This window comes from Zootoca vivipara, chromosome 6, assembly GCF_965207765.1.
Source record: "Zootoca vivipara chromosome 6, rZooViv2.hap1.1, whole genome shotgun sequence".
NCBI lineage: Eukaryota > Metazoa > Chordata > Lepidosauria > Squamata > Lacertidae > Zootoca > Zootoca vivipara.
In genome coordinates this window covers 47,895,216-47,917,503 of record NC_142589.1, presented here as the reverse complement: position 1 = coordinate 47,917,503, position 22,288 = coordinate 47,895,216, and the positions used below count along the sequence as shown (strand labels likewise).

At 42.7% G+C, this 22,288-nt stretch overlaps 1 protein-coding gene across 2 annotated transcripts in view; it reads left to right on the top strand.

Annotated features, from left to right (window-relative positions):
* The first annotated feature begins 308 nt into the window (after positions 1-308).
* Positions 309-22,288, top strand: part of MBTPS1 (membrane bound transcription factor peptidase, site 1) — a 31,720-nt gene continuing 9,740 nt past the window's right edge. The window contains exons 1-17 of one of the 2 annotated variants that reach the window (XM_035118276.3): positions 309-541; positions 3,796-4,331; positions 4,711-4,968; positions 5,097-5,300; positions 6,236-6,346; positions 7,927-8,036; positions 8,399-8,515; positions 9,793-9,860; positions 10,817-10,919; positions 11,923-12,074; positions 14,607-14,768; positions 15,047-15,191; positions 16,134-16,322; positions 18,912-19,084; positions 20,027-20,142; positions 20,595-20,751; positions 21,623-21,747. In XM_035118276.3, coding sequence (XP_034974167.1) covers positions 4,145-4,331; positions 4,711-4,968; positions 5,097-5,300; positions 6,236-6,346; positions 7,927-8,036; positions 8,399-8,515; positions 9,793-9,860; positions 10,817-10,919; positions 11,923-12,074; positions 14,607-14,768; positions 15,047-15,191; positions 16,134-16,322; positions 18,912-19,084; positions 20,027-20,142; positions 20,595-20,751; positions 21,623-21,747 — 2,377 coding nt within the window. In that variant the 5' untranslated portion in view covers positions 309-541; positions 3,796-4,144. The remainder of the gene's footprint in view (positions 542-3,795; positions 4,332-4,710; positions 4,969-5,096; positions 5,301-6,235; positions 6,347-7,926; positions 8,037-8,398; positions 8,516-9,792; positions 9,861-10,816; positions 10,920-11,922; positions 12,075-14,606; positions 14,769-15,046; positions 15,192-16,133; positions 16,323-18,911; positions 19,085-20,026; positions 20,143-20,594; positions 20,752-21,622; positions 21,748-22,288) is intronic. The other variant, XM_035118277.3, reaches the window with a different exon arrangement.

Sequence of the window (22,288 nt, the reverse complement as noted above, 5' to 3'; positions counted from 1 at the left end):
GGGCACAGGATTACACTGCACGTGCCCTTAGCTTTGTGGAACTTCCAAATAATGCCTAGCCATTTGCGCATTTAAAAGCGCAAGGGCTCCGTGAATCTCCCTGCAAGGCTCCCTATCCCACCATGCACTTAAGGAGCAGATTTCTTGTGGCGTCGTCAGAGCAAAGGACTTCTGTTTACGTTTCCGAGAGGGCAGTTTCGATTTCTTTGACGGGACCAACGAGGCCTCCGTCGTTGGACCCGCAAACGAACCCGCTAGAGCCCCAGAGGCTCCTGGGAAATGTAGTCCATCGCGCCCGCCCGCCCTCCGAAGGGAGGGCCAGCGGAGACTACAAGTCCCGGCGTGCGCTAGGCTCGCGTTCATGGAAGGCGGCTTCTCCTCCGCAGCCCAGGCCAGCTGCTTGGTGTGGGGTTAGCGGGGGGCTGCAGGACGAGAGCCGCGCTCGCCTCACCCGGAGCTCCGGACCCGGCTGCCAGGGGAGGCCGCTACGCCCCGGGGCACCCTGCGGAAGCTTCGGTGGCCTGTGGGTCGAAGCGGGCGAGTGAGTTGCTGGAGGGGGGCTTCGGGCTCGCAGGGACGGGGAGGAAGGGGGAGCAGCCGCGGCGTCTACGCCTCAGGCCCCGTTCTGTGGCCGCCTCCCGGGCCTCCCCCTCACGGAGCAGGGCGAAGGAAACAGCCGGAGCCTGGACCGCCGCTGGTTTCAGGGGGGTGGATTTTGGGGGGCAGCACCGGACGCAGTTCCTTAGCGGATCCCGCTCCCTCGTCCTCATTGACTTCCTAGCGCTGAACGGCCTGGGAATTCGCAGAAGCCAAAAAGTGGTATTATTGTGGTGGTTTTGTTGTTGTTGCACAGTAGTAGTAGTTATGTTTTAAAAGAACGTTCGGATCTGTCACACCCAGAATCGGGTGAAGGCACGTTTCGGTCCGACGACTTGATTCGAAAAGGTATCGGGCATCCCAACATGGACAGAGGCGCCCACCTCGGGGACTCTGGTGTGGGGTTTGGCGACGACATCTCGAGGGGTGTCTGAGCCCACAGAGAGCAGACAGGAGACGATTATATTCACACCCCACCTTTCCTCCCAGGTGGCGTACATGGTTCTCCCCCGCTTTACCCTCACAGCAACCTTGTGAGGTAGGTGAGGCTGAGAGAAAGTGTGTGAGTGGGGCGAGGTGACCCGGTGGGGGCCTGTCCTCGCTGCGCATTCGCTTGGCGCAATCAGCGCAAGGGCCCAAAGCCAGAGTCCAAGGCAGGTGGAGGCTGTTGCTGTCCTTTCCCTTTCCTTTGCCCAGTGTATAACTGCAGAGGGTGTGTGAGCCAGTTGCCCTGCCGCCTTGGCCTGGACGTTGTCACAGCCTCTGCTCCTGGATCTGTAATGGTGGTGGGAGAGCCTGTGCATCTGGGGAAAGATCTGGGGCAAGATGGATGGAGCTACCACTTTGCTCCAGTTGCTTCTCACCCAGACAGCCAGAATCTGCATACACAAAGCTATAGAACTCTAATTAGAACTGTAAATGTTAAGAACTTACAGTTTGCTTTCACTTCCTTCCTCCTACAGTATTCCTTTTTCCTTGTGCTTCATGCCTTTTTGAGATTGTGAGCCTGAGGGCAGTGTCTGTTTTAGCACTGATTTGTGTAAGCTACTCCTAAGAGCCTTTTTGGCCAAAGGCTGGGGTATAAATGCTTTAAGTAAATAATAAATAACACTAATGTCTGCTCTGGGCTGTACTGCACAAGGGTAGGGTGTGTGTGTGTGGGGGGGGGGGGTAACCAGGTGGAACACTTTCCCCTATTTATAGTTTACATGTTTTAAAGCTTTTTTTGTAGCCCACTCTTGTCAGTAAAGGCTTCCAAAGCAGCATACAGTAATAGATAGTAAGATAGTCTCTGCCCCCAGGCATGCAATTTAAAAGGGACACAATGCACAAGTGAAAAGGGATGGGGAGGAAGAAAGAAATAAGCATGATCAGCCTTTTTTAATTTTTTTATACTTGTAACTGTCAGCTAGAATGACAATAGTTCATATACTGTAGTAGTCTACTCTAGGGGAATGGCTGCTGCAAAGTGACAGTTTGGAAGGCAGCTAGCCTCTCAGCAGAGATCATGGAAGAGCCCTGTTTCTCTTCTCTCCCTCTCCCCTACACAGAGAAAGCTAGCATATCAAGGAAAAGTACCTTAAGGTAGTGTCTCCCCTGACCTGGCAGCTTTTGGTAGATGGGGAATATGAAAGCATCTTCAATAAATAAACAAACCTGACAACACAGAAAACTAGTGCGGTTTAGTGGTTGAAGTGTCAGACCAGGAATGGAGAGATCTGGGTTCAGTCCCTCACTGGCCACAAAACTCACTTGGTAGTGTTGAGCCTGTTGCCATCTCTTATCCCTGATGTCTGTTGCACAGGCATTATGAAGATAAAATAGTGATGGTAGGGAGCCATGTGTTTGTTCCTCTACTTCCTTTTCAGGAAATATGGCATATACTGTAAATGTAATAAATTGTGTTCTTAGTGGGGTCTTCACTCTGACCTAATTTAGTGTGTAGATTTTTTTTATTTTCTGCATAGCAGAGGGTTCAATGATACTAGGTTTCCTCTCTGAAGTAGTGCAGTCCATTCTGAAGTAGTGCAGTCCAGCACAGGTTTATCACAACAGCAAGAAGTGGAATTCTATCAATCAGCATTTACATGTTTTCTTTGATCAAATTTCCCTTTTGTAGGATGTATGAGGGCTAAGGTTATGTTCTAAAATGTGAAATAACCCCCAAACCCCTAAACCCCAAATAACCCGTGTAAATGTCCTATGCTGGTAAGCAGCTAAGCACACCTACGCAGCCTTCTTGAAGGGCATGAGGCAGAAAGCAGTGGATGTTCCTCCTCAGAGATAAACATCATGCAGGCATGGTGTTTTTGTGTGGTGTATTTGTGACTATGACAGTGTACGAGTGAGAAAGAAGGGAAGCAGAAATTCAGTGTGCTCGGAAAACATGCTGGGGTTGTAGGATAACTTGCGGATATACTCAAAAACATAATGCATTTAGCAACCATTAAGAGGAGACAAGGAAATGAAAGGAAAACACACAAAATATCTTCCCCCCACCTTCTGCTTCTTAATTGCCAGATCTCCCTGCTCTCCCTGTGGCCTTGTTCTCACTATAGTTGTAAACCATTTCAGATTGCAGATGGAGGCTCACATGACAAAATGGTTCTCTGCACAAACACATTGCCTGCATGTAATTTGTGCGCAAGGAGAACAATTTTGTCATGTGAACCCCTACCTGAGAAATATTTTGTCTGGTTTAACAACCTACTCTGATCAAGAGATTATCTGTTTTCTCCTAGAAGATGTTTACCCGTATGTAGTCTATATATAGAACAGTTCTGTATGTTTTGCCTGCAAGAGAACTCCAAACAGAAAGAACCAGTGTAGGTTCTGAGGTTTAAAAGTGTGCTCAGTTCAATTTTGGGAAATTTTGGTGTGCATTTTAAATAGCTATGGTACTACAATAAATTTGCTGCTGCTGATGTGCAGATTGCTTGCATATAGAAAACTAGCCCGCCATGGAGAAGGTTAGACTAGGGTCCTTCCCTCTGATACTTATTTTTCTATGTTGAATTTTTATTTTAGAATCATAGAGTTGGAAGAGACCACAAGGGCCATCCAGTCCAACCCCCTGCCAAGCAGGAAACACCATCAAAGCATTCTTGACATATGCCTATATTATTACCACCTTGTGGTTTGTCAAAATATTAAATTAGAAAATATTTCATTTATGTAACTGGATGTTTATTTTTGCAGGGTGTATTGCTAAAAACACCACTCCAACCCAGCAACGAAACAGATCTTGGCAATTCTGCTTTAGCCTTACGTCACCTATCCGAAATGGAGTACAGGACTCAGCTGTTGCATCCTGAGTGACAGAATCCTTTAATCAAAGATGGAGAAAAAACGTAGAAAGAAATGAGCCTGTTTACTAGGCTTCACTGGTAAAGACCATGAAGGCAAGACTTCTGCTTCTCTTGGACAAAACCTTAAGACTATCCACTTAAAAAGCACTTAAAAAGGCACCGTTTTCTGAAACCAAAAAGAAACGAGGGAACTGATTCATGGAAAAACAACATGTAACTTGATACATGGAATTTTGGGGATGAAACCATATTCTTTTATGACCATGAGGCTTACACACACCTGGTTGTTCCTCACTGCGATCCTTCTCTGCGGCAAACAACATCTGGGGACCAGACTAGGGAATTCTTCTCATGAGAGCCACCTGTGTTCCGAATGCTCCCGTCTTACACTGAAAGTGGAATTCTCTTCGACGGTAGTGGAACATGGTAATAGACATTTTCTTCCTTTTAAAAAAAAATAAAAACAATAGTTCAGGGGAAGGATGGCTGTCTGGACAGGCCCTCCTGTTTCCTGTGAATTTCCCTAACCCCAATCCCTCTGCTCAAATTCTGTGTTATGTGCCATGATCTGTGCTACATCACCACAGGCTAAATTGATTCCAGGGGTCTTCCTTTTGAGAACCTCATTACTAAATCCTGGTTATTGTCATGCCTTGGTATTGTACTTGGCTGTGTGAGCTGGGATATTTTAGTTTGTTTTTTGTAAAGTGGGACAAAGGATTATAACACAGCTTTTTCTGCAAATGCCATGCTTGCAACTTCTGATTCAGATGTATTTTCTAATGTGTGGTGGTCTCTTTTGCAGAGTATATTGTGGCTTTCAATGGTTACTTCTCAGCCCAAGCAAGAAGCAAATTTATTTCAAGAGCTCTGAAAAGCAGTGACATAGAGAACTGGAGGATTGTACCCCGTAATAACCCAGCCAGTGACTACCCCAGTGATTTTGAGGTGATCCAAATCAACGAGAAACAGAGAGATGGAGTGCAGACACTTGAAGATCATCCCAATATCAAACGAGTTACTCCCCAAAGAAAAGTATTTCGCTCACTCAAGTACACTGAAAGTAAGTAGGCTCATTCATTCTTCCAGTGAAGTGGCAAGAGATCATTATATTTACTTAAATTTCCTTATTATTCTGCTGCTTGTACAATGTGATTAGTTTCTAAAACATTTCAACTCTCAAATATCTAGCTGATCCAGCATTTCCCTGCAATGAAACCAGATGGACACAGAAATGGCAGTCGTCTCGTCCTCTGAGAAGGGCAAGTTTGTCATTGGGTTCTGGATTTTGGCATGCAACAGGCAGGCACTCAAGTAGGCGTTTGCTGAGAGCCATACCCCGACAAGTCGCTCAAACGCTTCAGGCGGATGTTCTCTGGCAAATGGGTTTTACAGGTATTCTTAGATTCATGGAAATTTGTACCCTTGATCACAGTAAGAGTACATCAGTGTGCATCTCATTTTTCTGACATGGTCCTTTTGTTGTGGGAATGACTAGCAAGTACATTCCTATGAGCAGAAAATATACTCCTTGCAAGTAGTCTTCCGGAGGATCTGTATCCCCTAATGAAGTTGTACATTCATAGCACTGACTTGAACCGTTCTAGTAGTCATTACCTCTTTCCAGGGAGCCCTAGGAACTGGAGCTCTCAGAAGAACCAAGGTTAGGGGTTTGAAGCATCCTCCCCAAATTGCAGTTGTGAAATAATATCTTTTGTGTTATGTCTCATTAACCAACTTGAGTTCCTTGGAAAGCAGATGATATGGAAGTTTTAAAAATAAGAATTACATTCTTTGTGGAAACCATGACAATATAAAATGGATATAAGTTTTTAAATGTATGTCTAGATCCCTGTAGGCTAGTTCTTGTGACCTTTCCTTTGGGAATATTTTAATCTTTGACAAAGCTAATTATTCAAGCTGTAATACATACCTCAGAAAGCAAAGTCAAAATAGGGCATAAAATCGTATTTGCCATTGCATCGCATTTGAGTGGCTTATCTGCATAAATATTGATAATCTTTTCCAGAATGCTAATACTCAAGTGGGGAAAATGATATTTTTTTTATTTTTACAATGTAAAGCAATAAAAGCCTTTCAAAGTTGACCCTGCTGAAGTGTTCTTAGTACATTATTTAGGCTCAATGAAAATATGTAGCAAGCTTTGTATGACTTGCTAGCTGTTAGGAAGAGAAAACATTTTACTAAGCAATAGATAAGATTTATGCACCTCTTAGTATCCATTTGCATTCAGGAATATGTTCCTTAGACTACAAAAGAAATGTCTCTTGCTCATCTGTAATTTTATAAATCTGCTTCTGTGTAAATAGGTGCTGGTGTAAAAGTGGCTGTATTTGACACTGGACTTAGCGAGAAGCATCCTCACTTCAAAAATGTAAAAGAGAGAACAAACTGGACTAATGAGAGAACGTTGGATGATGGTGAATTTCATTATTTCATTACTAGAGTTTGTTTCATTCAATATGAATTGTCAGTTGTGTGCTACAGTGGTATATAGGTAAGGCTAGAATGCAATGTCTGTTCCTTAAGGTCAGGGAGGGAGAACCTATGGTCCTCCAGATGTTGGACTACAATTCCCAAGAGTGCAATCCAGTGCATCCAGTGGTCAAGGATCATGGGAGCTGTAGTCCAACAAAACATATGGCGGACTACATGTTTCTCACTCCCTACTTTAGAGCTCTGGGGATTCCTTCAGTGCAGCATGTGATTAGTACTGGTGTTTTAAATTTAATTCTGCACCGTTTCTTTTATTTCTCTGTACAAATGGTTTCCGAAGACAGGTCTACGTGTCTGTACATTTATTAAACATTTATTTGTAAAAGCCTAAGTCATTTTCCAGCCATCAAAGCGGGCCTTGGAGGCATGTGATCTAGTACATTATTATAATTCAAGAAACATTTAAACCCAACCATTACAAATGCAGCACATGGTAAAAATTGTGAATTTACTCCAGCTTAACATCACTTCATGTGGCACATGGACCTCTGTCCTCTGCCAGTTCTTCTGCAACTTTCCCTTAATGTCGTTTGAATTATGTCCCAAGTGCATTTAGGAGCACAATATAAATGCTTACTTGGAGGTGCCATTTAAACATGCCACTTAAATCAGCAACCCTTAAATCAGCAACCCATTTAAATCAGCAACCCTGATCTAGAGGCTGTTTTGTACATGTGGGTGCTCCAATGTGTACATACCCTGTTTCTCATATTTTAAGACATACCCATAAAATAAGCCATAGCAGGATTTTTAAGCATTCAAGGAATATAAGCCATACCCCGAAAATAAGACATAGTGATAGGTGGAGCAGCAATGCCGGCCGCGGCAGGAGGAGGAGGAAAAAAATAAGACATCCCTTGAAAATAAGCCATAGTGTGTTTTTTGAGGAAAAAATAAATATAAGACGTGTCTTATAATATGAGAAACACGGTATCGCTCCTGTGCATAAAATGGCTTCACAGCCATGTTGGGGAGTGTCCTGCAAACTCATCCCCATTACAGGAATCAGGGTGCGTATGAAACCATGGATTGGGATCACAATATTCTAGATGGGTTAATCTTATGGCATCCATGTCTGAAGTGCTTTACAGGGCGACATGAGAAGCATCCCTTCTCTGAGGAACTTTATAATCTAAGGGAGGACAGTCTGCAAAAGCACATAAGGAAAAGCCTGCTGGATCAGGCCAAAGCCCCCCATCTAATCCTGTTCTCCCAAAGGCCACAACCTGTTGCTTATGGGAAGCCTGCTAATAGCACCTGCATGCAACAGCACTCGTGATTCTCAGAAACATATTCAGGGGCATATTGTCTCCTGACAGCGAGGTAGAACATACCCATCCTGTCTAGTAACCACTGATAGCTTTATCCTCCATGAATTTGTCCAGTCTTTTAAAGAAGGAGAGGCTATGTTAAAAAGGAATTGCTGAGGAAATGCAGCTGAAATATCTGTAAAAGCGATGTAACCTTTTGAGCTTTATTTTAAAGCATTATTTATGTTCAACAGGTCTGGGTCATGGGACTTTTGTAGCGGGTGTGATAGCTAGCATGAGAGAATGCCAGGGATTTGCTCCAGACTCAGAACTGCACATATTTAGAGTCTTCACTAACAACCAGGTATGCTGCCTCAGATAACATTGATGCAAGTTTTATAGGATAAGATGCTACATTATGCATGCTGTTCAGTTTGGTAACTACTGAGGGCTTTCAATCTGGAACATTCAGATTAACATATTTTGAAATCACCTACAGCAATTCTCAAATAAAATTTTGTTTTTATTATGAAATTGTAACTCCAGTTGTGTTTAAAAAGCAAAATTGTGGCTTTATAAAGTAATAATTGAAAATGCTAAGAGATATATGAGCTTTTTTGGCTTATGAAGTGGTTTTGTGGGGGGGTGGTGGTGGAACTCTGTTGTTTAAAATGTTTTCATTTCTTACAGTGTTTGGTTTTTTAAACGAGTTTCCCTCCTAAATAGGTCTCGTACACATCTTGGTTTCTGGATGCCTTTAACTATGCGATCTTGAAGAAGATAGATGTATTAAACCTTAGCATTGGAGGTCCCGACTTCATGGATCATCCCTTTGTCGACAAGGTATGTGTGAAGTGGAGGAAAGGCCTTGGTAGCATCCGTTTGTGGCTTTTGTAAATGTATCCTGCGCCTTTGAAGCATTCGGGTTAATTTTGTAGTGCCTGTGTACCTTTACAAGTATTACTGTAGTAATACCTCTGCGAACGTCTGCCTCATCTAGCGTCCATTCTGGCGAACGTCCGCAGCAAACCCAGAAGTACCAGAACGGGTTACTTCTGGATTTGCCGCTCACGCATGCGCAGAAGCGCAAACTGCTCCGTGTGCAGACGCGACACTTTGCCGTGCGTCCTTTTCGGCTAGTGGCCGGGGCCCCAGAACGGATGCAACACAAGCACGACTGTATAAGCATTGCAGAATAATCTCAAGTAGCCCTTCTGCAAATGGAAGGGCTCCTACTATTCACATAAAAAGACCCCCCCCTCCTTTGCTGTCCCAGAGGTTCACCCAAGCCCCTGAAACAGATTTTGGGTTGGAGGTAGGTTCAGGAGGCTGCTCAGAAAAGAAAAAAATGGCAGGAGCATCCCATGGGGTCTTAGGATGTACACTATTATCTTTGTAACCATGCTTTCCTCTAAGGAATATTCAAAATAGGTCGGTGTTCACATGATCAAATGCCCCTTCTCCAACCAACAGATCTTTCTGCAGTGGAAACTGTCATGTCACAGAGGCGTTTCTCCCACCCAGTTCTCTGTGTGGAAATACTAGGTTTTTTTGGGAGGAGAGTTACCTACCTTCAGTGGTGCCGCCTAAGCAGAAGTTGATTATGTCAGTGAGAACTGTGGCTTAAAGGCTGCTTGAGTTAGCACGAATAAATTTATATGTGGGCCTCAATGTGGAATTGGAACATCAGGAATTTATTTCACATTTCTCCAGGCAGCTTGTGTTACAGTAGTGAGATTTTGGAAAGATTTAAATTTAAGGGTGTTGTTATTGAAAATACTCTTATTACAGCAATCTGGTATCCATTTATTGAGTCCATTAATTCCAACTCAGTATTGATTTGTGTAGTTATTTTGAATTTTAGGTCACAAAATGGGTCTCTCTCTCTCTCGGGGGGGGGGGGGGGAATCTAACTAGGTTTTGCTTTGTTTTCATTGTTAGCATCTCCTGAGAGATACAAGTAGGTACCACCTAGAGTAGTATGTTACTGGTTGGTTTCTGAGACTCTCAGAGAGCGGGTTATTCGTTTGTAATTCTGGGTTGTAATGATTATGATATATCATCCTCATTATCATCACTTGTTTGTATGTTTCAGCAATCTGAGTTTCTTAATTTTCCAGGTATGGGAGCTGACAGCCAACAATGTGATCATGGTCTCTGCTATTGGAAATGATGGGCCTTTATATGGGTAAGTGCCAATGATATTACACGTAGGTAGCCGTGTTGGTCTGCCGTACTGTATTGGTATGAGCTCATACCAATAACAAACTTAGTTGGTCTCTAAGGTGCTACTGGAAGAAAAAAATATTTTGTTTTGCCAATGATGTGTTCTTTCAAAATAACATCCACAGATAAAATAACACCTTTTCCCTTCAAAAAAATGTAAAAAGATGGTTTTGTTTCTATGGCAACAGAGCTCATTCTGATGACAGGTACTTAGCAAAGCAGGTAAGGTTTAACAAAGTGGCTTAACAAACATTTTATGATTGTATATTTTATTGTTGTAACCGATCCTAGGACCTTTTAGGAAAGGGTATATGGTTTATACATTTTAGGAAAGGGACCCAGGTAGCGCTGTGGTTAAACCACTGAGCCTAGGGCTTGCTGATCAGAAGGTCGGCGGTTCGAATCCCTGTGACGGGGTTAGCTCCCGTTGCTTGGTCCCAGCTCCTGCCAACCTAGCAGTTCGAAAGCACGTAAAAATGCAAGTAGATAAATAGGAACCGCTGTAGCGGGAAGGTAAACGGCGTTTCCATGTGCTGCTCTGGTTTGCCAGAAGCGGCTTTGTCATGCTGGCCACATGACCTGGAAGCTATACGCCGGCTCCCTCGGCCAATAATGCGAGATGAGCGCGCAACCCCAGAGTCGGTCACGACTGGACCTAATGGTCAGGGGTCCCTTTACCTTTACCTATATGGTTTATAAGGCCTTGTCCGACTCCTTGATTCTAAATCTTGGTTGAAATCTCTGTGAAGCTCACCAGGTGATCAGGGCCTGTTCTCTTAGGTCTCTCTCTCTTGCTCATAAAATACCTGGGAGGATTAAGTAAAAGGGTGGGGAACAGAACTATGTAGATTTGCCCCCATCTTCTTGTAGAAAGCTGAGGTAGGGCTGTGATAAATAACAATTCAATACCGATTTCAGCACACTCAACAACCCTGCTGACCAGATGGATGTGATTGGAGTAGGCGGCATTGACTTTGAAGATAACATTGCTCGGTTCTCATCAAGGGGAATGACCACTTGGGTAAGCATCTTCAAGCATGAGCAGCTTTGGGAAGCATGCAAGACCTACCTGTTGGGTGCAGGGTTAAGACAGGAAAGGCTGTGGGAACTTACTCAATCTGGATTGGCTTTTACTTAGTTTTGCTAATTTTCCAGCCCTTCCTCCTCATATTCCTTGACTTGAGTTTTTGGTATTGCCTATAAATTTAAATAAGGAAATTTGCATAAAAGACGGAAACATCAGAATAATGGTAAGGGCCCATTATTTGTAAGTAGGAAATTGTTCATAATTATTATGGGAAAGTTTTATATTACAAAGATGCTGGGAGACACAGTGCATTGTGACTGAATAAATTTACTCATGATGATGTTGCACCAGCAGTAATGAGTTGAGTGAAGTTATAGTAATTTCAGGCCTCTAGTGCCAGAAGAACTAGAAACCCACTGTTTTTGCATCTTCATGTTTTAATTCAAAAATACAAAGTTGTTTATAAAAATGTTTGTATACATAGACAACATTGAACATAAAAATAAATTCAACATGCAGAATTTTTCTCTATTAAGTTTTAAATCATCTTGTTAATGATGCATATGATACATTAATGCTACATTAACATCTCAAAGCACCCCAAAGTTACCTTTTGATACAGGAAGCAGACAATTTTCCCTGCAATATTCAAACAATAGTTTTCAAGTTAGTAAAAAAATATTGCTGTTGCCCTTTCTTTTCTGTTTTCTGATAGCAGCAGCAGTGTGTGTGGTGGGCATAGAGTGACATTCAACAAGAAGCATCAGCAATCATCTCAGAATCTGAAAAATTGTGGCCAATGCTGAGTTTATAAAAGAACAGCAAGATTTTTGCCTATTCTGTTGGAGCAAGCTTTGCCAACCTGATGACCTCCAGATGTTTTTAACTGCAGCTGTGCTAGCTGGCATTGATGAGGGTTGCTGTGCAAAACATCTGGAGGATACCAAGATGGCAAAAGCTGTATAAATAACAGAAATTCTTTTGTTTTCCTCCCAAGGAACTGCCTGGAGGTTACGGCAGAGTCAAGCCCGACATTGTTACTTACGGCTCCGGAGTAAGAGGTTCTGGCATGAAGGGTGGATGCCGCTCTCTCTCTGGGACCAGTGTGGCTTCACCTGTGGTGGCAGGTGCTGTCACCCTGCTAGTAAGGTAAGTGGAGAATGCAAGCACCACAAAGGTTTACTTAAATAAAGATTAATTGGCTTAGCACAGGGATCAACAGCTTTTGGGGGCCTATGAGTACATATGCAAACTGAAGAAACTGCTGTAGGCAGCACATGGAAGCATACCACAAGTTTTTCTGCTGGCTACCAATTTCAGGGGGGGGGGAGTGGGAGCCCTGTGGCGACCAGGGGAAGGCCTCTGTGGGCACATGTGTGCCTGTGGGTACCATGTTGGCTAGTCCTGGTTTAGGATCAGTAAGCCTCAATTAGCCTTGAAAGGTGTCTTCCCCCCGCTCCTGAAAGCTGTTCTGGAAACACAGCATGCTCCGGGATTTCAGAGTAAGCGGGGTTTGCAAGCAAAGTGACTACTTGCTTTATGTTGCTGCGAGTTAGTGGCTGAAGGGAGATTTGAACTGAGGATATTCTGGCTCCACAGGTTTCAAGTTCAAAGGATACCTGTAGCTTTATCAGTTTTAAGGAATTGTTACAATCAGTATTAAAGCGCTTCCTTAGACTAATAGTTGTTTAATCAGCATAGCTGCCAAGTTATCCCTTTTTAAAGGGATTTTCCCTTATGCTGAATAGGCTTCCTCGCGAGAAAAGGGAAAACTTGGCAGCTATGTTAATCAGTGTCCTACTTCAAGCAAGCTTATTGCATGAATTGATCACCCATATCCTGTGTTGTCCTATGAATTTGGAATTGTTTCGTTAAAAAATTAATAGGCTTGGTTGTTGCATCTAACATTCCTACCATCTTATATTCTTTCATAACAACATTTTAAAATTTGAAGTAGCTAAAAAATCTGCTGTTTCTGTGACCTTCATTTTACTGAGAGAAGCCTTGATGCTTTAGGGGCAGTATTTCTTAGCTTATGAGTCACAACCTGAAAGTAAGTTGCAAAAGCTTGTGCAAGTTGGCCACAGACCACGAAGTTAATCCTTAACTGGTATAATGATAGTTACAGGTAGGTAGCCGTGTTGGTCTGAGTTGAAGCAAAATAGAAAAATTCCTTCAGTAGCACCTTAAAGACCAACTAAGTTTTTATTTTGGTATGAGCTTTCGTGTGCATGCACACTTCTTCAGATACACACAGTATCTGAAGAAGTGTGCATGCACACGAAAGCTCATACCAAAATAAAAACTTAGTTGGTCTTTAAGGTGCTACTGAAGGAATTTTGGTATAATGATACCTTTTCTAACTTTTTGTTTCATTGCTATATTAAAATGCTGTGTTTGTCACTTGTAACCAAGCATCTGAAAAGACTAAAGTCTTTTATTTTAACACTTGGGAACTGTTCAGCGGCGGCTGGCAGCAGATCCGGTGACAGTTTGCCACAAGGTGCTCATGCAGGGAGTTGTTTTCAGCAACTGTTAACTGCTTGCCTCTGACACACAGGCACCTGCACAACAGAGGCAAGCAGTAATAGTCACCCAAAACAATTCCCTGTATGAGCATCTTGTGGCAAACCATCACTGGACCTGCCGCCAGGGCTAGTTAATAGTTAAGCCAAAGGTGATTTGGCATTTGCTTTGTCAAAATTTGTCAACTGCTTTTCTGCTGAAGAAAAGTTAAAATGCATTTGAAAATCATTTGCAATGATGCTGTAAAGTTGTCCTTGAACTTATTAAACTGTCATGTGATTGGGTCCTCAAAAATAATTTGTTGGAAGTAAGGTTTTCTGAAAGTTGGCTTCATGTTACCAAAATTACTCCATTATTACTGAGTATCCTGAACTTGATAATGAAGCAATGCCTGTGCTGCTGATGTTTGGTGGTACATATGTTTGTGAGACAAACTTTTCAGCAGTGATTGCTACAATGGCAAAATACAGAAGCAGGCTGCATCGTTAATAATTATCTGAGACTTTGTCTTGCTATCATCAAACACCACTTGTGGGTTGCCATACCAAAAGGTCGGGAACCACTGCTGCAGGGACCAAGATATCCAAATCTGGGTTTGAAAATTCTACATTTGTACCCAGTTGGATTTACAGTACTTCTGTGTAATATGCATAGGATTGGACCAGGCATCCCCAAACTTCGGCCCTCCAGATGTTTTGGACTACAATTCCCATCATCCCTGACCACTGGTCCTGTTAGCTAGGGATCATGGGAGTTGTAGGCCAAAACATCTGGAGGGCCGCAGTTTGGGGATGCCTGGATTGGACTGTACAACAAAATTGTCTGAGCCCTGGTAGAAACTGTACTTCAATTTTCTGTGCCAATGCGTAGTCCAATTCAATGTTACTCTGTTAGCATTAGTGAATTATTCCTGGGATAGTAAAGAAGAAGACAAAATTTAAGTACTGTACTGTACTCCTTTTTGTATGTGTGTTTAAGAGAAGGTACTACTTATACCAACTTCCCCAGTGTTTACTTCAGTAAAACGTACTGGAAAAGGTTGCAGTTTCAGTAATAAAAGAAATTATCACAAGGCTGTGATTCATTTTTAACTTTAGCTTGGCTTGATCGATGCCAGGGCAGTAGTATAACATTACAACTATTTGTCATTTTTAGCACAGTTCAGAAGCGTGAAATGGTGAATCCAGCTAGTATGAAACAGGCTCTGATCGCATCCGCACGACGACTTCCTGGGGTCAACATGTTTGAGCAAGGGCATGGCAAACTTGATCTTCTCAGAGCCTACCAGATTCTCAATAGTTATAAACCACAGGCCAGGTAAGACTGTATGCCAGAGGTCTGTTCACCCCTTTACTAAACAATCTTCTCTATTTATTTATGAATTTAAAAATATGTATTGCTATTATTTCCATGACTGTATTGATTCAAAATAATACGAGCATCTTTGACTCTGTCTGGTGTATTTACAATTTTAATTTTAGTTTTTAAAGCCTGGGATTTAATGGAGAAGATTAAAACACTGGTCTTTTAGGCTCACAGCCTGTTTATTTATTTATCCTTTTTATGCACGTATTCATTTTTTCTTGACTGTTTAGTTTGAGTCCAAGCTACATCGATTTGACAGAATGCCCTTACATGTGGCCGTACTGCTCCCAACCTATCTACTATGGAGGCATGCCAACAATTGTGAACGTTACTATCCTTAATGGAATGGGAGTCACCGGAAGAATCGTAGACAAGGTAGACTTTGAAAGAGTTGAGCCTTATTCTACAGAATGTTAGCTTCTCTTTCCTCCTGTAGATGAGATGTTTTGAGAAGACCTGATCCTAAATATATGCATCAAATTGAAACTTAAGTCCATTCACCCTCTTTCAATTTTATACAAGAAATTTCAAAATCTGCTGTTAGGATAACATGACAATTAATTTTTGAGAACAATTAAGTGGTTTGATGAATGCAGCAACATGGTTGCAGAGAAGCCAGCATTCTCTATCTGCTGGCATAAAGCCTCTTGAGCTAGAAGACAGTTGAGTTTTTGTATTGCACAAGAGAGGAATCCAATGCAACAGTTATGCTGTTGCGCAACAGATTCCACAATATATTTCACAACAAAGTTACCAGCAACCTGCTTGTGCATTCTTTAGCACAACAGTGTTCTAGCGCAGAACATTTTGCCATCGTATATCCCTAAATGGCTTTAGCTTTGTGCTAATTGGGTACACGATTCCATGTTTTTATATTGTAAACTTTCAACATAAGCATTTTAAGGTTGTGGGGAACAGGAAGACTAGCAGTCTGCCTGACTGTTGCATCCAGTTCTGATGGAGTGCTTCCACTGTGGAAAATGGCAAAGTATATCAAAATGCTGTGTGTAGTTCCTGATCGTCATGTTGCTCTCTCTCCCTCATGCCTGCGCCTCCAGGATGCCATTAAAGGACTCTCCAGTCCACCTTTGTTAACCTGCAGGTCAAAGGTGATGTCATTCCTATTTAGTAAGCTCACCAAGGAAGAGCAGATCCAGAAAATGCATTGCTTTGTTTTCTTGAGTGCTGCCCATGGAAGTGGTGCTTTATTGATCCAGTGTTCTGATGAACAAAATGCAATAGGGATAATGTTAGTTCAGAGTCGCATATATATCCATCAGTGTTTTAACCAAACCTGTTTTGTTTTGCGTTATCTAGCCCGACTGGCAGCCTTATTTACCACAGAATGGAGATTACATTGAGGTGGCTTTCTCCTATTCCCCCGTTTTATGGCCTTGGTCAGGGTACCTAGCAATTTCTATTTCTGTTGCAAAGAAAGCAGCCTCATGGGAAGGCATTGCACAAGGACACGTCATGATCACTGTTTCCTCTCCGGCCGAAAATGAGGTATTTCTTACTTTGCTGTTTATTAAGCTGTACTCTGCTGCTGTTTACCCTAGCACAGTATAGCACATGACTGAGCATGCTACTAGGAGAGAAACACGTCAGTAATATAACTTTAACATCCCTATCCCTTATTGCTACAGCAGCACAAAATATAGTTAGACAATTGAATTAAGGTGCTTTAAAGATCAAGCAAAAGGCAAGTGTGTTCTCTTTCCATGTCTGAAAACTGACATAGAATTCTGAAGGTTGTAGCTCTGCTAGACCATGTGCTTTTCTTAGACTAGCAGCAGGAAGCACATAATCCAGGTGCCAATTGTGGCCCTCCCAGCCTGTCTGTCACTCAGGAATCTCCATTGCCCATACTCTGTTTCTCAGCCACACTCCCTAACCTCAGACCACACCTCTCACCTGCTTCACACACCCCTTGCATGTTTTTGCTTGGTGAATTATGTCCTTGAACTTCGATGAAGCCTCTTGCTTGTCTGGATGGAGGATAGAGGGGTGTGTGTGTGTGTGTGTGTGTGTGTGTGTGTGTGTGTGTGTGTACGTGTACGATCTAGTCTGCTGCACAAAGGTAAAATCGACCTTCATTGCTCTGCCCAGTTTTGCTTCTAGCCCTGCCCACCACTGCCATGCAGGCTCCTGGAAGGTTGATCAAAAAAGGTTCCTCACCCAGTCTGTGGTTGCTTTCATAAATGTTTTTTGTTAATTCATACCAAGTAGGGCTGGCCTTGAGATCTAAACCTACTGGGCATATTGATGTATGTTAGGGGTGTGGGCACCAACGAGAAAGGAACAAAACAGTACAATCTAGTTTTAAAGCACATGGACTTGGGACCCAAAGGAGTGCTTTAGTTTTGCCCAGGTACTTGGACACACTTAGTGTGACTCTTGAAGATTTCTTCTCTGGACAGCTGATGATCTCTTCTTGCGCTATTTTATTACAAGCTGATTTTGAACACACAATCCTTCCTTTCAGTACATGGCATAAATATTGTTTGGAAAACACAAGCACAAAATCTGAAATAGTTCAGCGCCTGTATCCTGCCTTTTGTCCAAGGAGGTTGGAGGGTGCTGTAGTCTTGGAGCAACCTTGCAAAATAGGCAAGGCTTTAGATCTATTCCATTCCAGCTTTCACTCTGGTCATGGGGCCCAGACGGCTCCGCTTGCCCAAACTGATGATGTCCATGGGCAGCTGGACCGAGGTGGGTCAGCAGCCTTCAACATCGTCGATCACAAACTTCTCGACCACCGCCTCACCGACGTGGGGATTCGGGGCACAGTCCTTCAATGGCTGCGCTCGTTCCTTTCGGGTCGGGGACAGAGGGTGGTGCTGGTGGGGAGCTGTTGTTGTGCTACTCCTTGGTGTGTGGAGTACCGCAGGGCGCAATTCTCTCCCCGATGCTTTTTAACATCTTTATGCGCCCCCTTGCCCAGCTTGTCGGAGCTTTGGCTTGGATTGCCATCATTATGCTGATGACACCCAACTCTATCTGTTGATGGATGGCCACCTGACTCGGCCCCAGACACACTGATCAGCTGTTTGGAAGCCGTGGCTGGATGGCTGTGTAGGAGCAGGTTGAAGTTAAATCCTTCGAACCCAGTCCTTTGGCTGGGTTGGGACGATATGGGGTTGGGAGGAGCACCTCAAGGGGTCCTCGCCGCAGGAGCACATTCATCCAGTGCTATACCAGCTGCACTGGCTCCCGGTGCAGTACAGGATCAGGTTTAAGGTGCTGGTTTTAAACTTTACAACCCTATACAGCCTAGGACTCTTGTACCCACGGGACTGCTTCTCCTGGTATGCCCCATGGAGGACCTTAAGGTCTGCAAATAATAACACCCTAAAGATCCCAGTCCCCAGGGAGATTAGACTAGCCTTGACCAGAGCCAGGGCCTTTTTGGCCATGGCCCCTGCCTGGTGGAACACTCTCTCATAAAAGACCAGGGCCCTGTGGGATTTGACATCTTTCCGCAGGGCCTGCAAGACGGAGCTGTTCCGCCAGGCCTTTGGTCGGGGTTAAGTCTGATTTTTTTCTTTCTGTATAAGAACAAGCATTAAAGAGGCCTCCTAGTCCGCTCACAGTTCCTTTATAAGACCAGTGGTAACAGTTGGCCCTGGAGAATATTAACCACTCTCAATTTTACCCATGGACTGCCATCTGTCCAGATTTTAATTTGCTCTGAACTTATTTTAAGATGTATTTCAATTAATTGATTGCCTGTTTTTATGTTCTTATGTTCTTTGTATACTGTGTTAGTTTTATGATGTTAGCCACCATGAGCCTGGCTCTGGCTGGGGAGGGTGAGGTACAAATAAAAATTTATTATTATTATTATTATTATTATTATTATTATTATAAGGTTGAGAGAGTGACTTGGCTAGTGTCACCTGGTGAGCTTTGTGGCTTATTGGGGTTTTTAAGCTGTATTTTCCATATTCAAGCCACTACACCACAGGATTATACTGTAAGATTGTGAGGGTGGGATAAGGGGTGGGATGGAATGTATTTGACAGTTTTTTAAAAAAATACCTATCAGTTGAATGTTTTATAGATTGGATTAATTTTTGTTTCCATTTATTTCAGTCGAAAGCTGGCGCTGAACAGACTTCAACCGTGAAACTCCCAATAAAAGTGAAAATTATCCCGACACCCCCACGTAGTAAGCGTGTCCTCTGGGATCAATATCACAATCTCCGCTATCCACCAGGATATTTTCCAAGGGATAATTTGAGGATGAAGAATGATCCCTTAGACTGGTGTGTGTGTGTTTTGTGCCTTACTGACCATTACTACTGTTTGAAATTGTTTTAAATATTGTTTTTAATGCTGTAACTCACTCTGGGACCTTAGGGTGCAGGGTGATGATGATGATACTGGCATGTAATAACATTGACAAAATAGGAAATACAATTCTGTTCTCAAGATAAGATGGGGATTTGTCTAATCTTCTGTAGTTCTAGGGAAATTATAAACTTGGGTTTGACATTCCATGAAAATCTGGTTCATTCATAAATTACAGTATTGCATCCTAGCTTAGAAAGAAAATAGGTCTTTGTCATTGTGACAGTAATAGAGATAAACTACATCCTCAAATTAAAGACTTGTATAAATTGGCATTTTCCTTTTTTGCCCTCCCCAAAATATATCCTAAAAATAAATCCCTATTGGGATTTGTTCTCCTTTAAGCAAGATATAAAGTAATTGAACATGGCAGTGGTCAGGTTCACACATGACGCTAAGCCATGACGCTAAGCTGTTGCACAAACCCCCAAGCCATATATCTCACTGACTCAGCTTTGCAACCCAAATGTTTTTGCCTGCTGAATGTTTCCTTGAACTCTGGTAAATGCCTCTTGTTTTTCTGATGAAGACTGCAGAGAGGTATGTATGGAAACCAGCCTACTGTACAAATGTAGTTTTTTCTTTGGCCCTGTCCACTGCAGGTCCTTGGAAGGAAATGTGGCCTTCAGGATACCCCCCCCCCTTTCATAACTTGTGAAATATTTTTTTGTAGTTTATTACGGTATATGCACACAGTATTTCAATTTATTTTCCTTCTTATCTGCCATTGGCCCTGGACCACGTGATAGGCTTTGTCCATAAACTGTGTACATATATTGTTTTAAGATACCAACATCTTTAGAAAGTAATATGACAAGAAAATCAGGTTACATACTTCACTTGGTTTATCTTCTTAGGAACGGTGACCACATCCACACAAACTTCAGGGATATGTACCAACATCTGAGAAGTATGGGGTATTTCGTCGAAGTTCTCGGTTCACCATTTACTTGTTTCGATGCCAGTCAGTATGGTAAGTAATTGTGAGCTTGCTTTTTATATATCAAAGCAGTTTAGGGGAGGCGAGCTTGCCCAAGCTCTCAAATTGGCCCCAAAAAAGATTTAAGGCCAAAACAGGAGGGGAGCCACATGGAGGCTGCTGGTTTCCTTAAGCTGGAGGAAAATCACCATCTGAAAATTGGGAGTGAGAGGAGAGGAGGTAGGCCTGGCCAGAAAGCTGCTTGAAAAGGGTACAGGAGCCAAGAAAGAAGGATAAATGTGACTGTCTTTAGTCAAAGAGAGAACCCGGTATTACAGCAGGGAAAGGACAGGATGTGAATCACTCGCTACCTGCTCTCTGAGGCAAGAAGTTGGGCCAAACATTGTTCTACCTCCCTTCATAAAAAGGTCTGGGAGCAAGCATGGGGCAAAATGATGTTGGGCAGGTTTTTATCATTCTGAATAGTTGTTCCCCTTTTCCTGCAGGGACCTTATTGATGGTCGACAGTGAGGAAGAGTATTTTCCAGAAGAAATCACTAAACTGAGGAGGGATATTGACAATGGACTGTCACTCATAATATTCAGTGACTGGTACAACACCTCAGTGATGAGGAAAGTCAAGTTTTACGATGAAAACACAAGGTATGGATATTCAGGAACTGGCCAGATTGAAACCATTGCCTGCTGTATCCTATATTGTCCTTTATACGGCTCACCTAGAGGTAGATTTTTATTTAAGAATTTTCTAGATAGTCCGTCAGAGGATTTCAAAATCAAATGGTTGTTGGCTGATGTAGTTTGTTACTTGTAGGGAAGCTTTAAAATGTTAGTACAAAAATGGAAAACTTACTTAAAACTAAATATTTAAGTGGCTCAGGACCGCAATACTTCAAGGACCGCCTCCATCCATATGAAGCAACCTGGACCCTGTAATCATTATTTAAGGCCCTTCTTTGCAATACGTCTGGAAGGTGGCAACATAAGAATGGGCTTTTTCTATGATGGCTCCCTGTTTGTGGAATACTCTCCCCAGGGAGACTCACCTGGTGCCTAAGTTACATATCTTTAGGTGCCAGGCAAAAACTTTACTATTTCCCCAGGCCTTTGGCTAATTAAATGAATTCATGAACTATTGTTTTGTTCATAAACTGGTGGGGGACTTATTTTTGTTTTGTTATTATGGTATGTATTTTTGGGTTTTTATATTGCAAACCACCCTGTGTTCTTTGGATGAAGGGCAGTATAAAAGTTTAATAAATAATAATAATAAACTTCAGCGCTCTTTTTTTTAAAGAGCGCTAGGCACACTTATTCAGTCATTGGCAGATGTGCATGGAATATTGTAAAGCCTCTGCATATCTGAGGCTTCTCCAAATATGAATCCTGTTGTCTTTGGTGATTACTGTGTCAGCATGGACATTAGGTGTGGGTCGCGGCAGTTCACATTTACCACCAAAGAAATGACAGTGTTTTCTGGGTTGTGATAACTTGCCTTGTGGTGATGCATTTGTAGGCAGTGGTGGATGCCTGACACGGGGGGAGCTAATATTCCAGCTCTGAATGATCTTCTCTCGGTGTGGGGCATGGCCTTTAGTGACGGGCTGTATGAAGGGGATTTTACCATGGCAAGTCATGAAAGTAAGTCAACTGGGTGTCTTATTTATTTATTGCATTTATATGCCACCAGTCTGCCAAGGCACAATTTTAAAATACAGTGGTACCTCAACTTACGAACGACTCAACAACCGAATTTTTTGACTTACGAATGGGGCAAATGGCCGCATGCTTACGAATTTCTCAACATCTGAATGGAAACAGCGGCGGTTTTAGATAGGGTTTTTTCAACTTACGAATTTTTAGATGGGGTTACTTCAACTTACAAATTTTCAATGCATTCTTATGGGAAATCACGTTTCCAATGACACTTTTCGACTTTTTTGACCTATGAATTGACCTTTTCCAATTTTTGACCTATGAAGGTGCCTTCGGAACAGATTAAATTCGTAAGTCGAGGCACCACTCTACTAAAGTAAATCATACAGAAAGTAAGGTTCACACACGGGCGGCAGGGGTGGGGAGGATAGGGTAGGTAGAGGACAGTGTAACTGGGACAGGCCCTGATATCTCTGCTTGCTTGCCTCACTCTCCTCCATTGGCCCTGTGTAGTTTGACCCAAGCA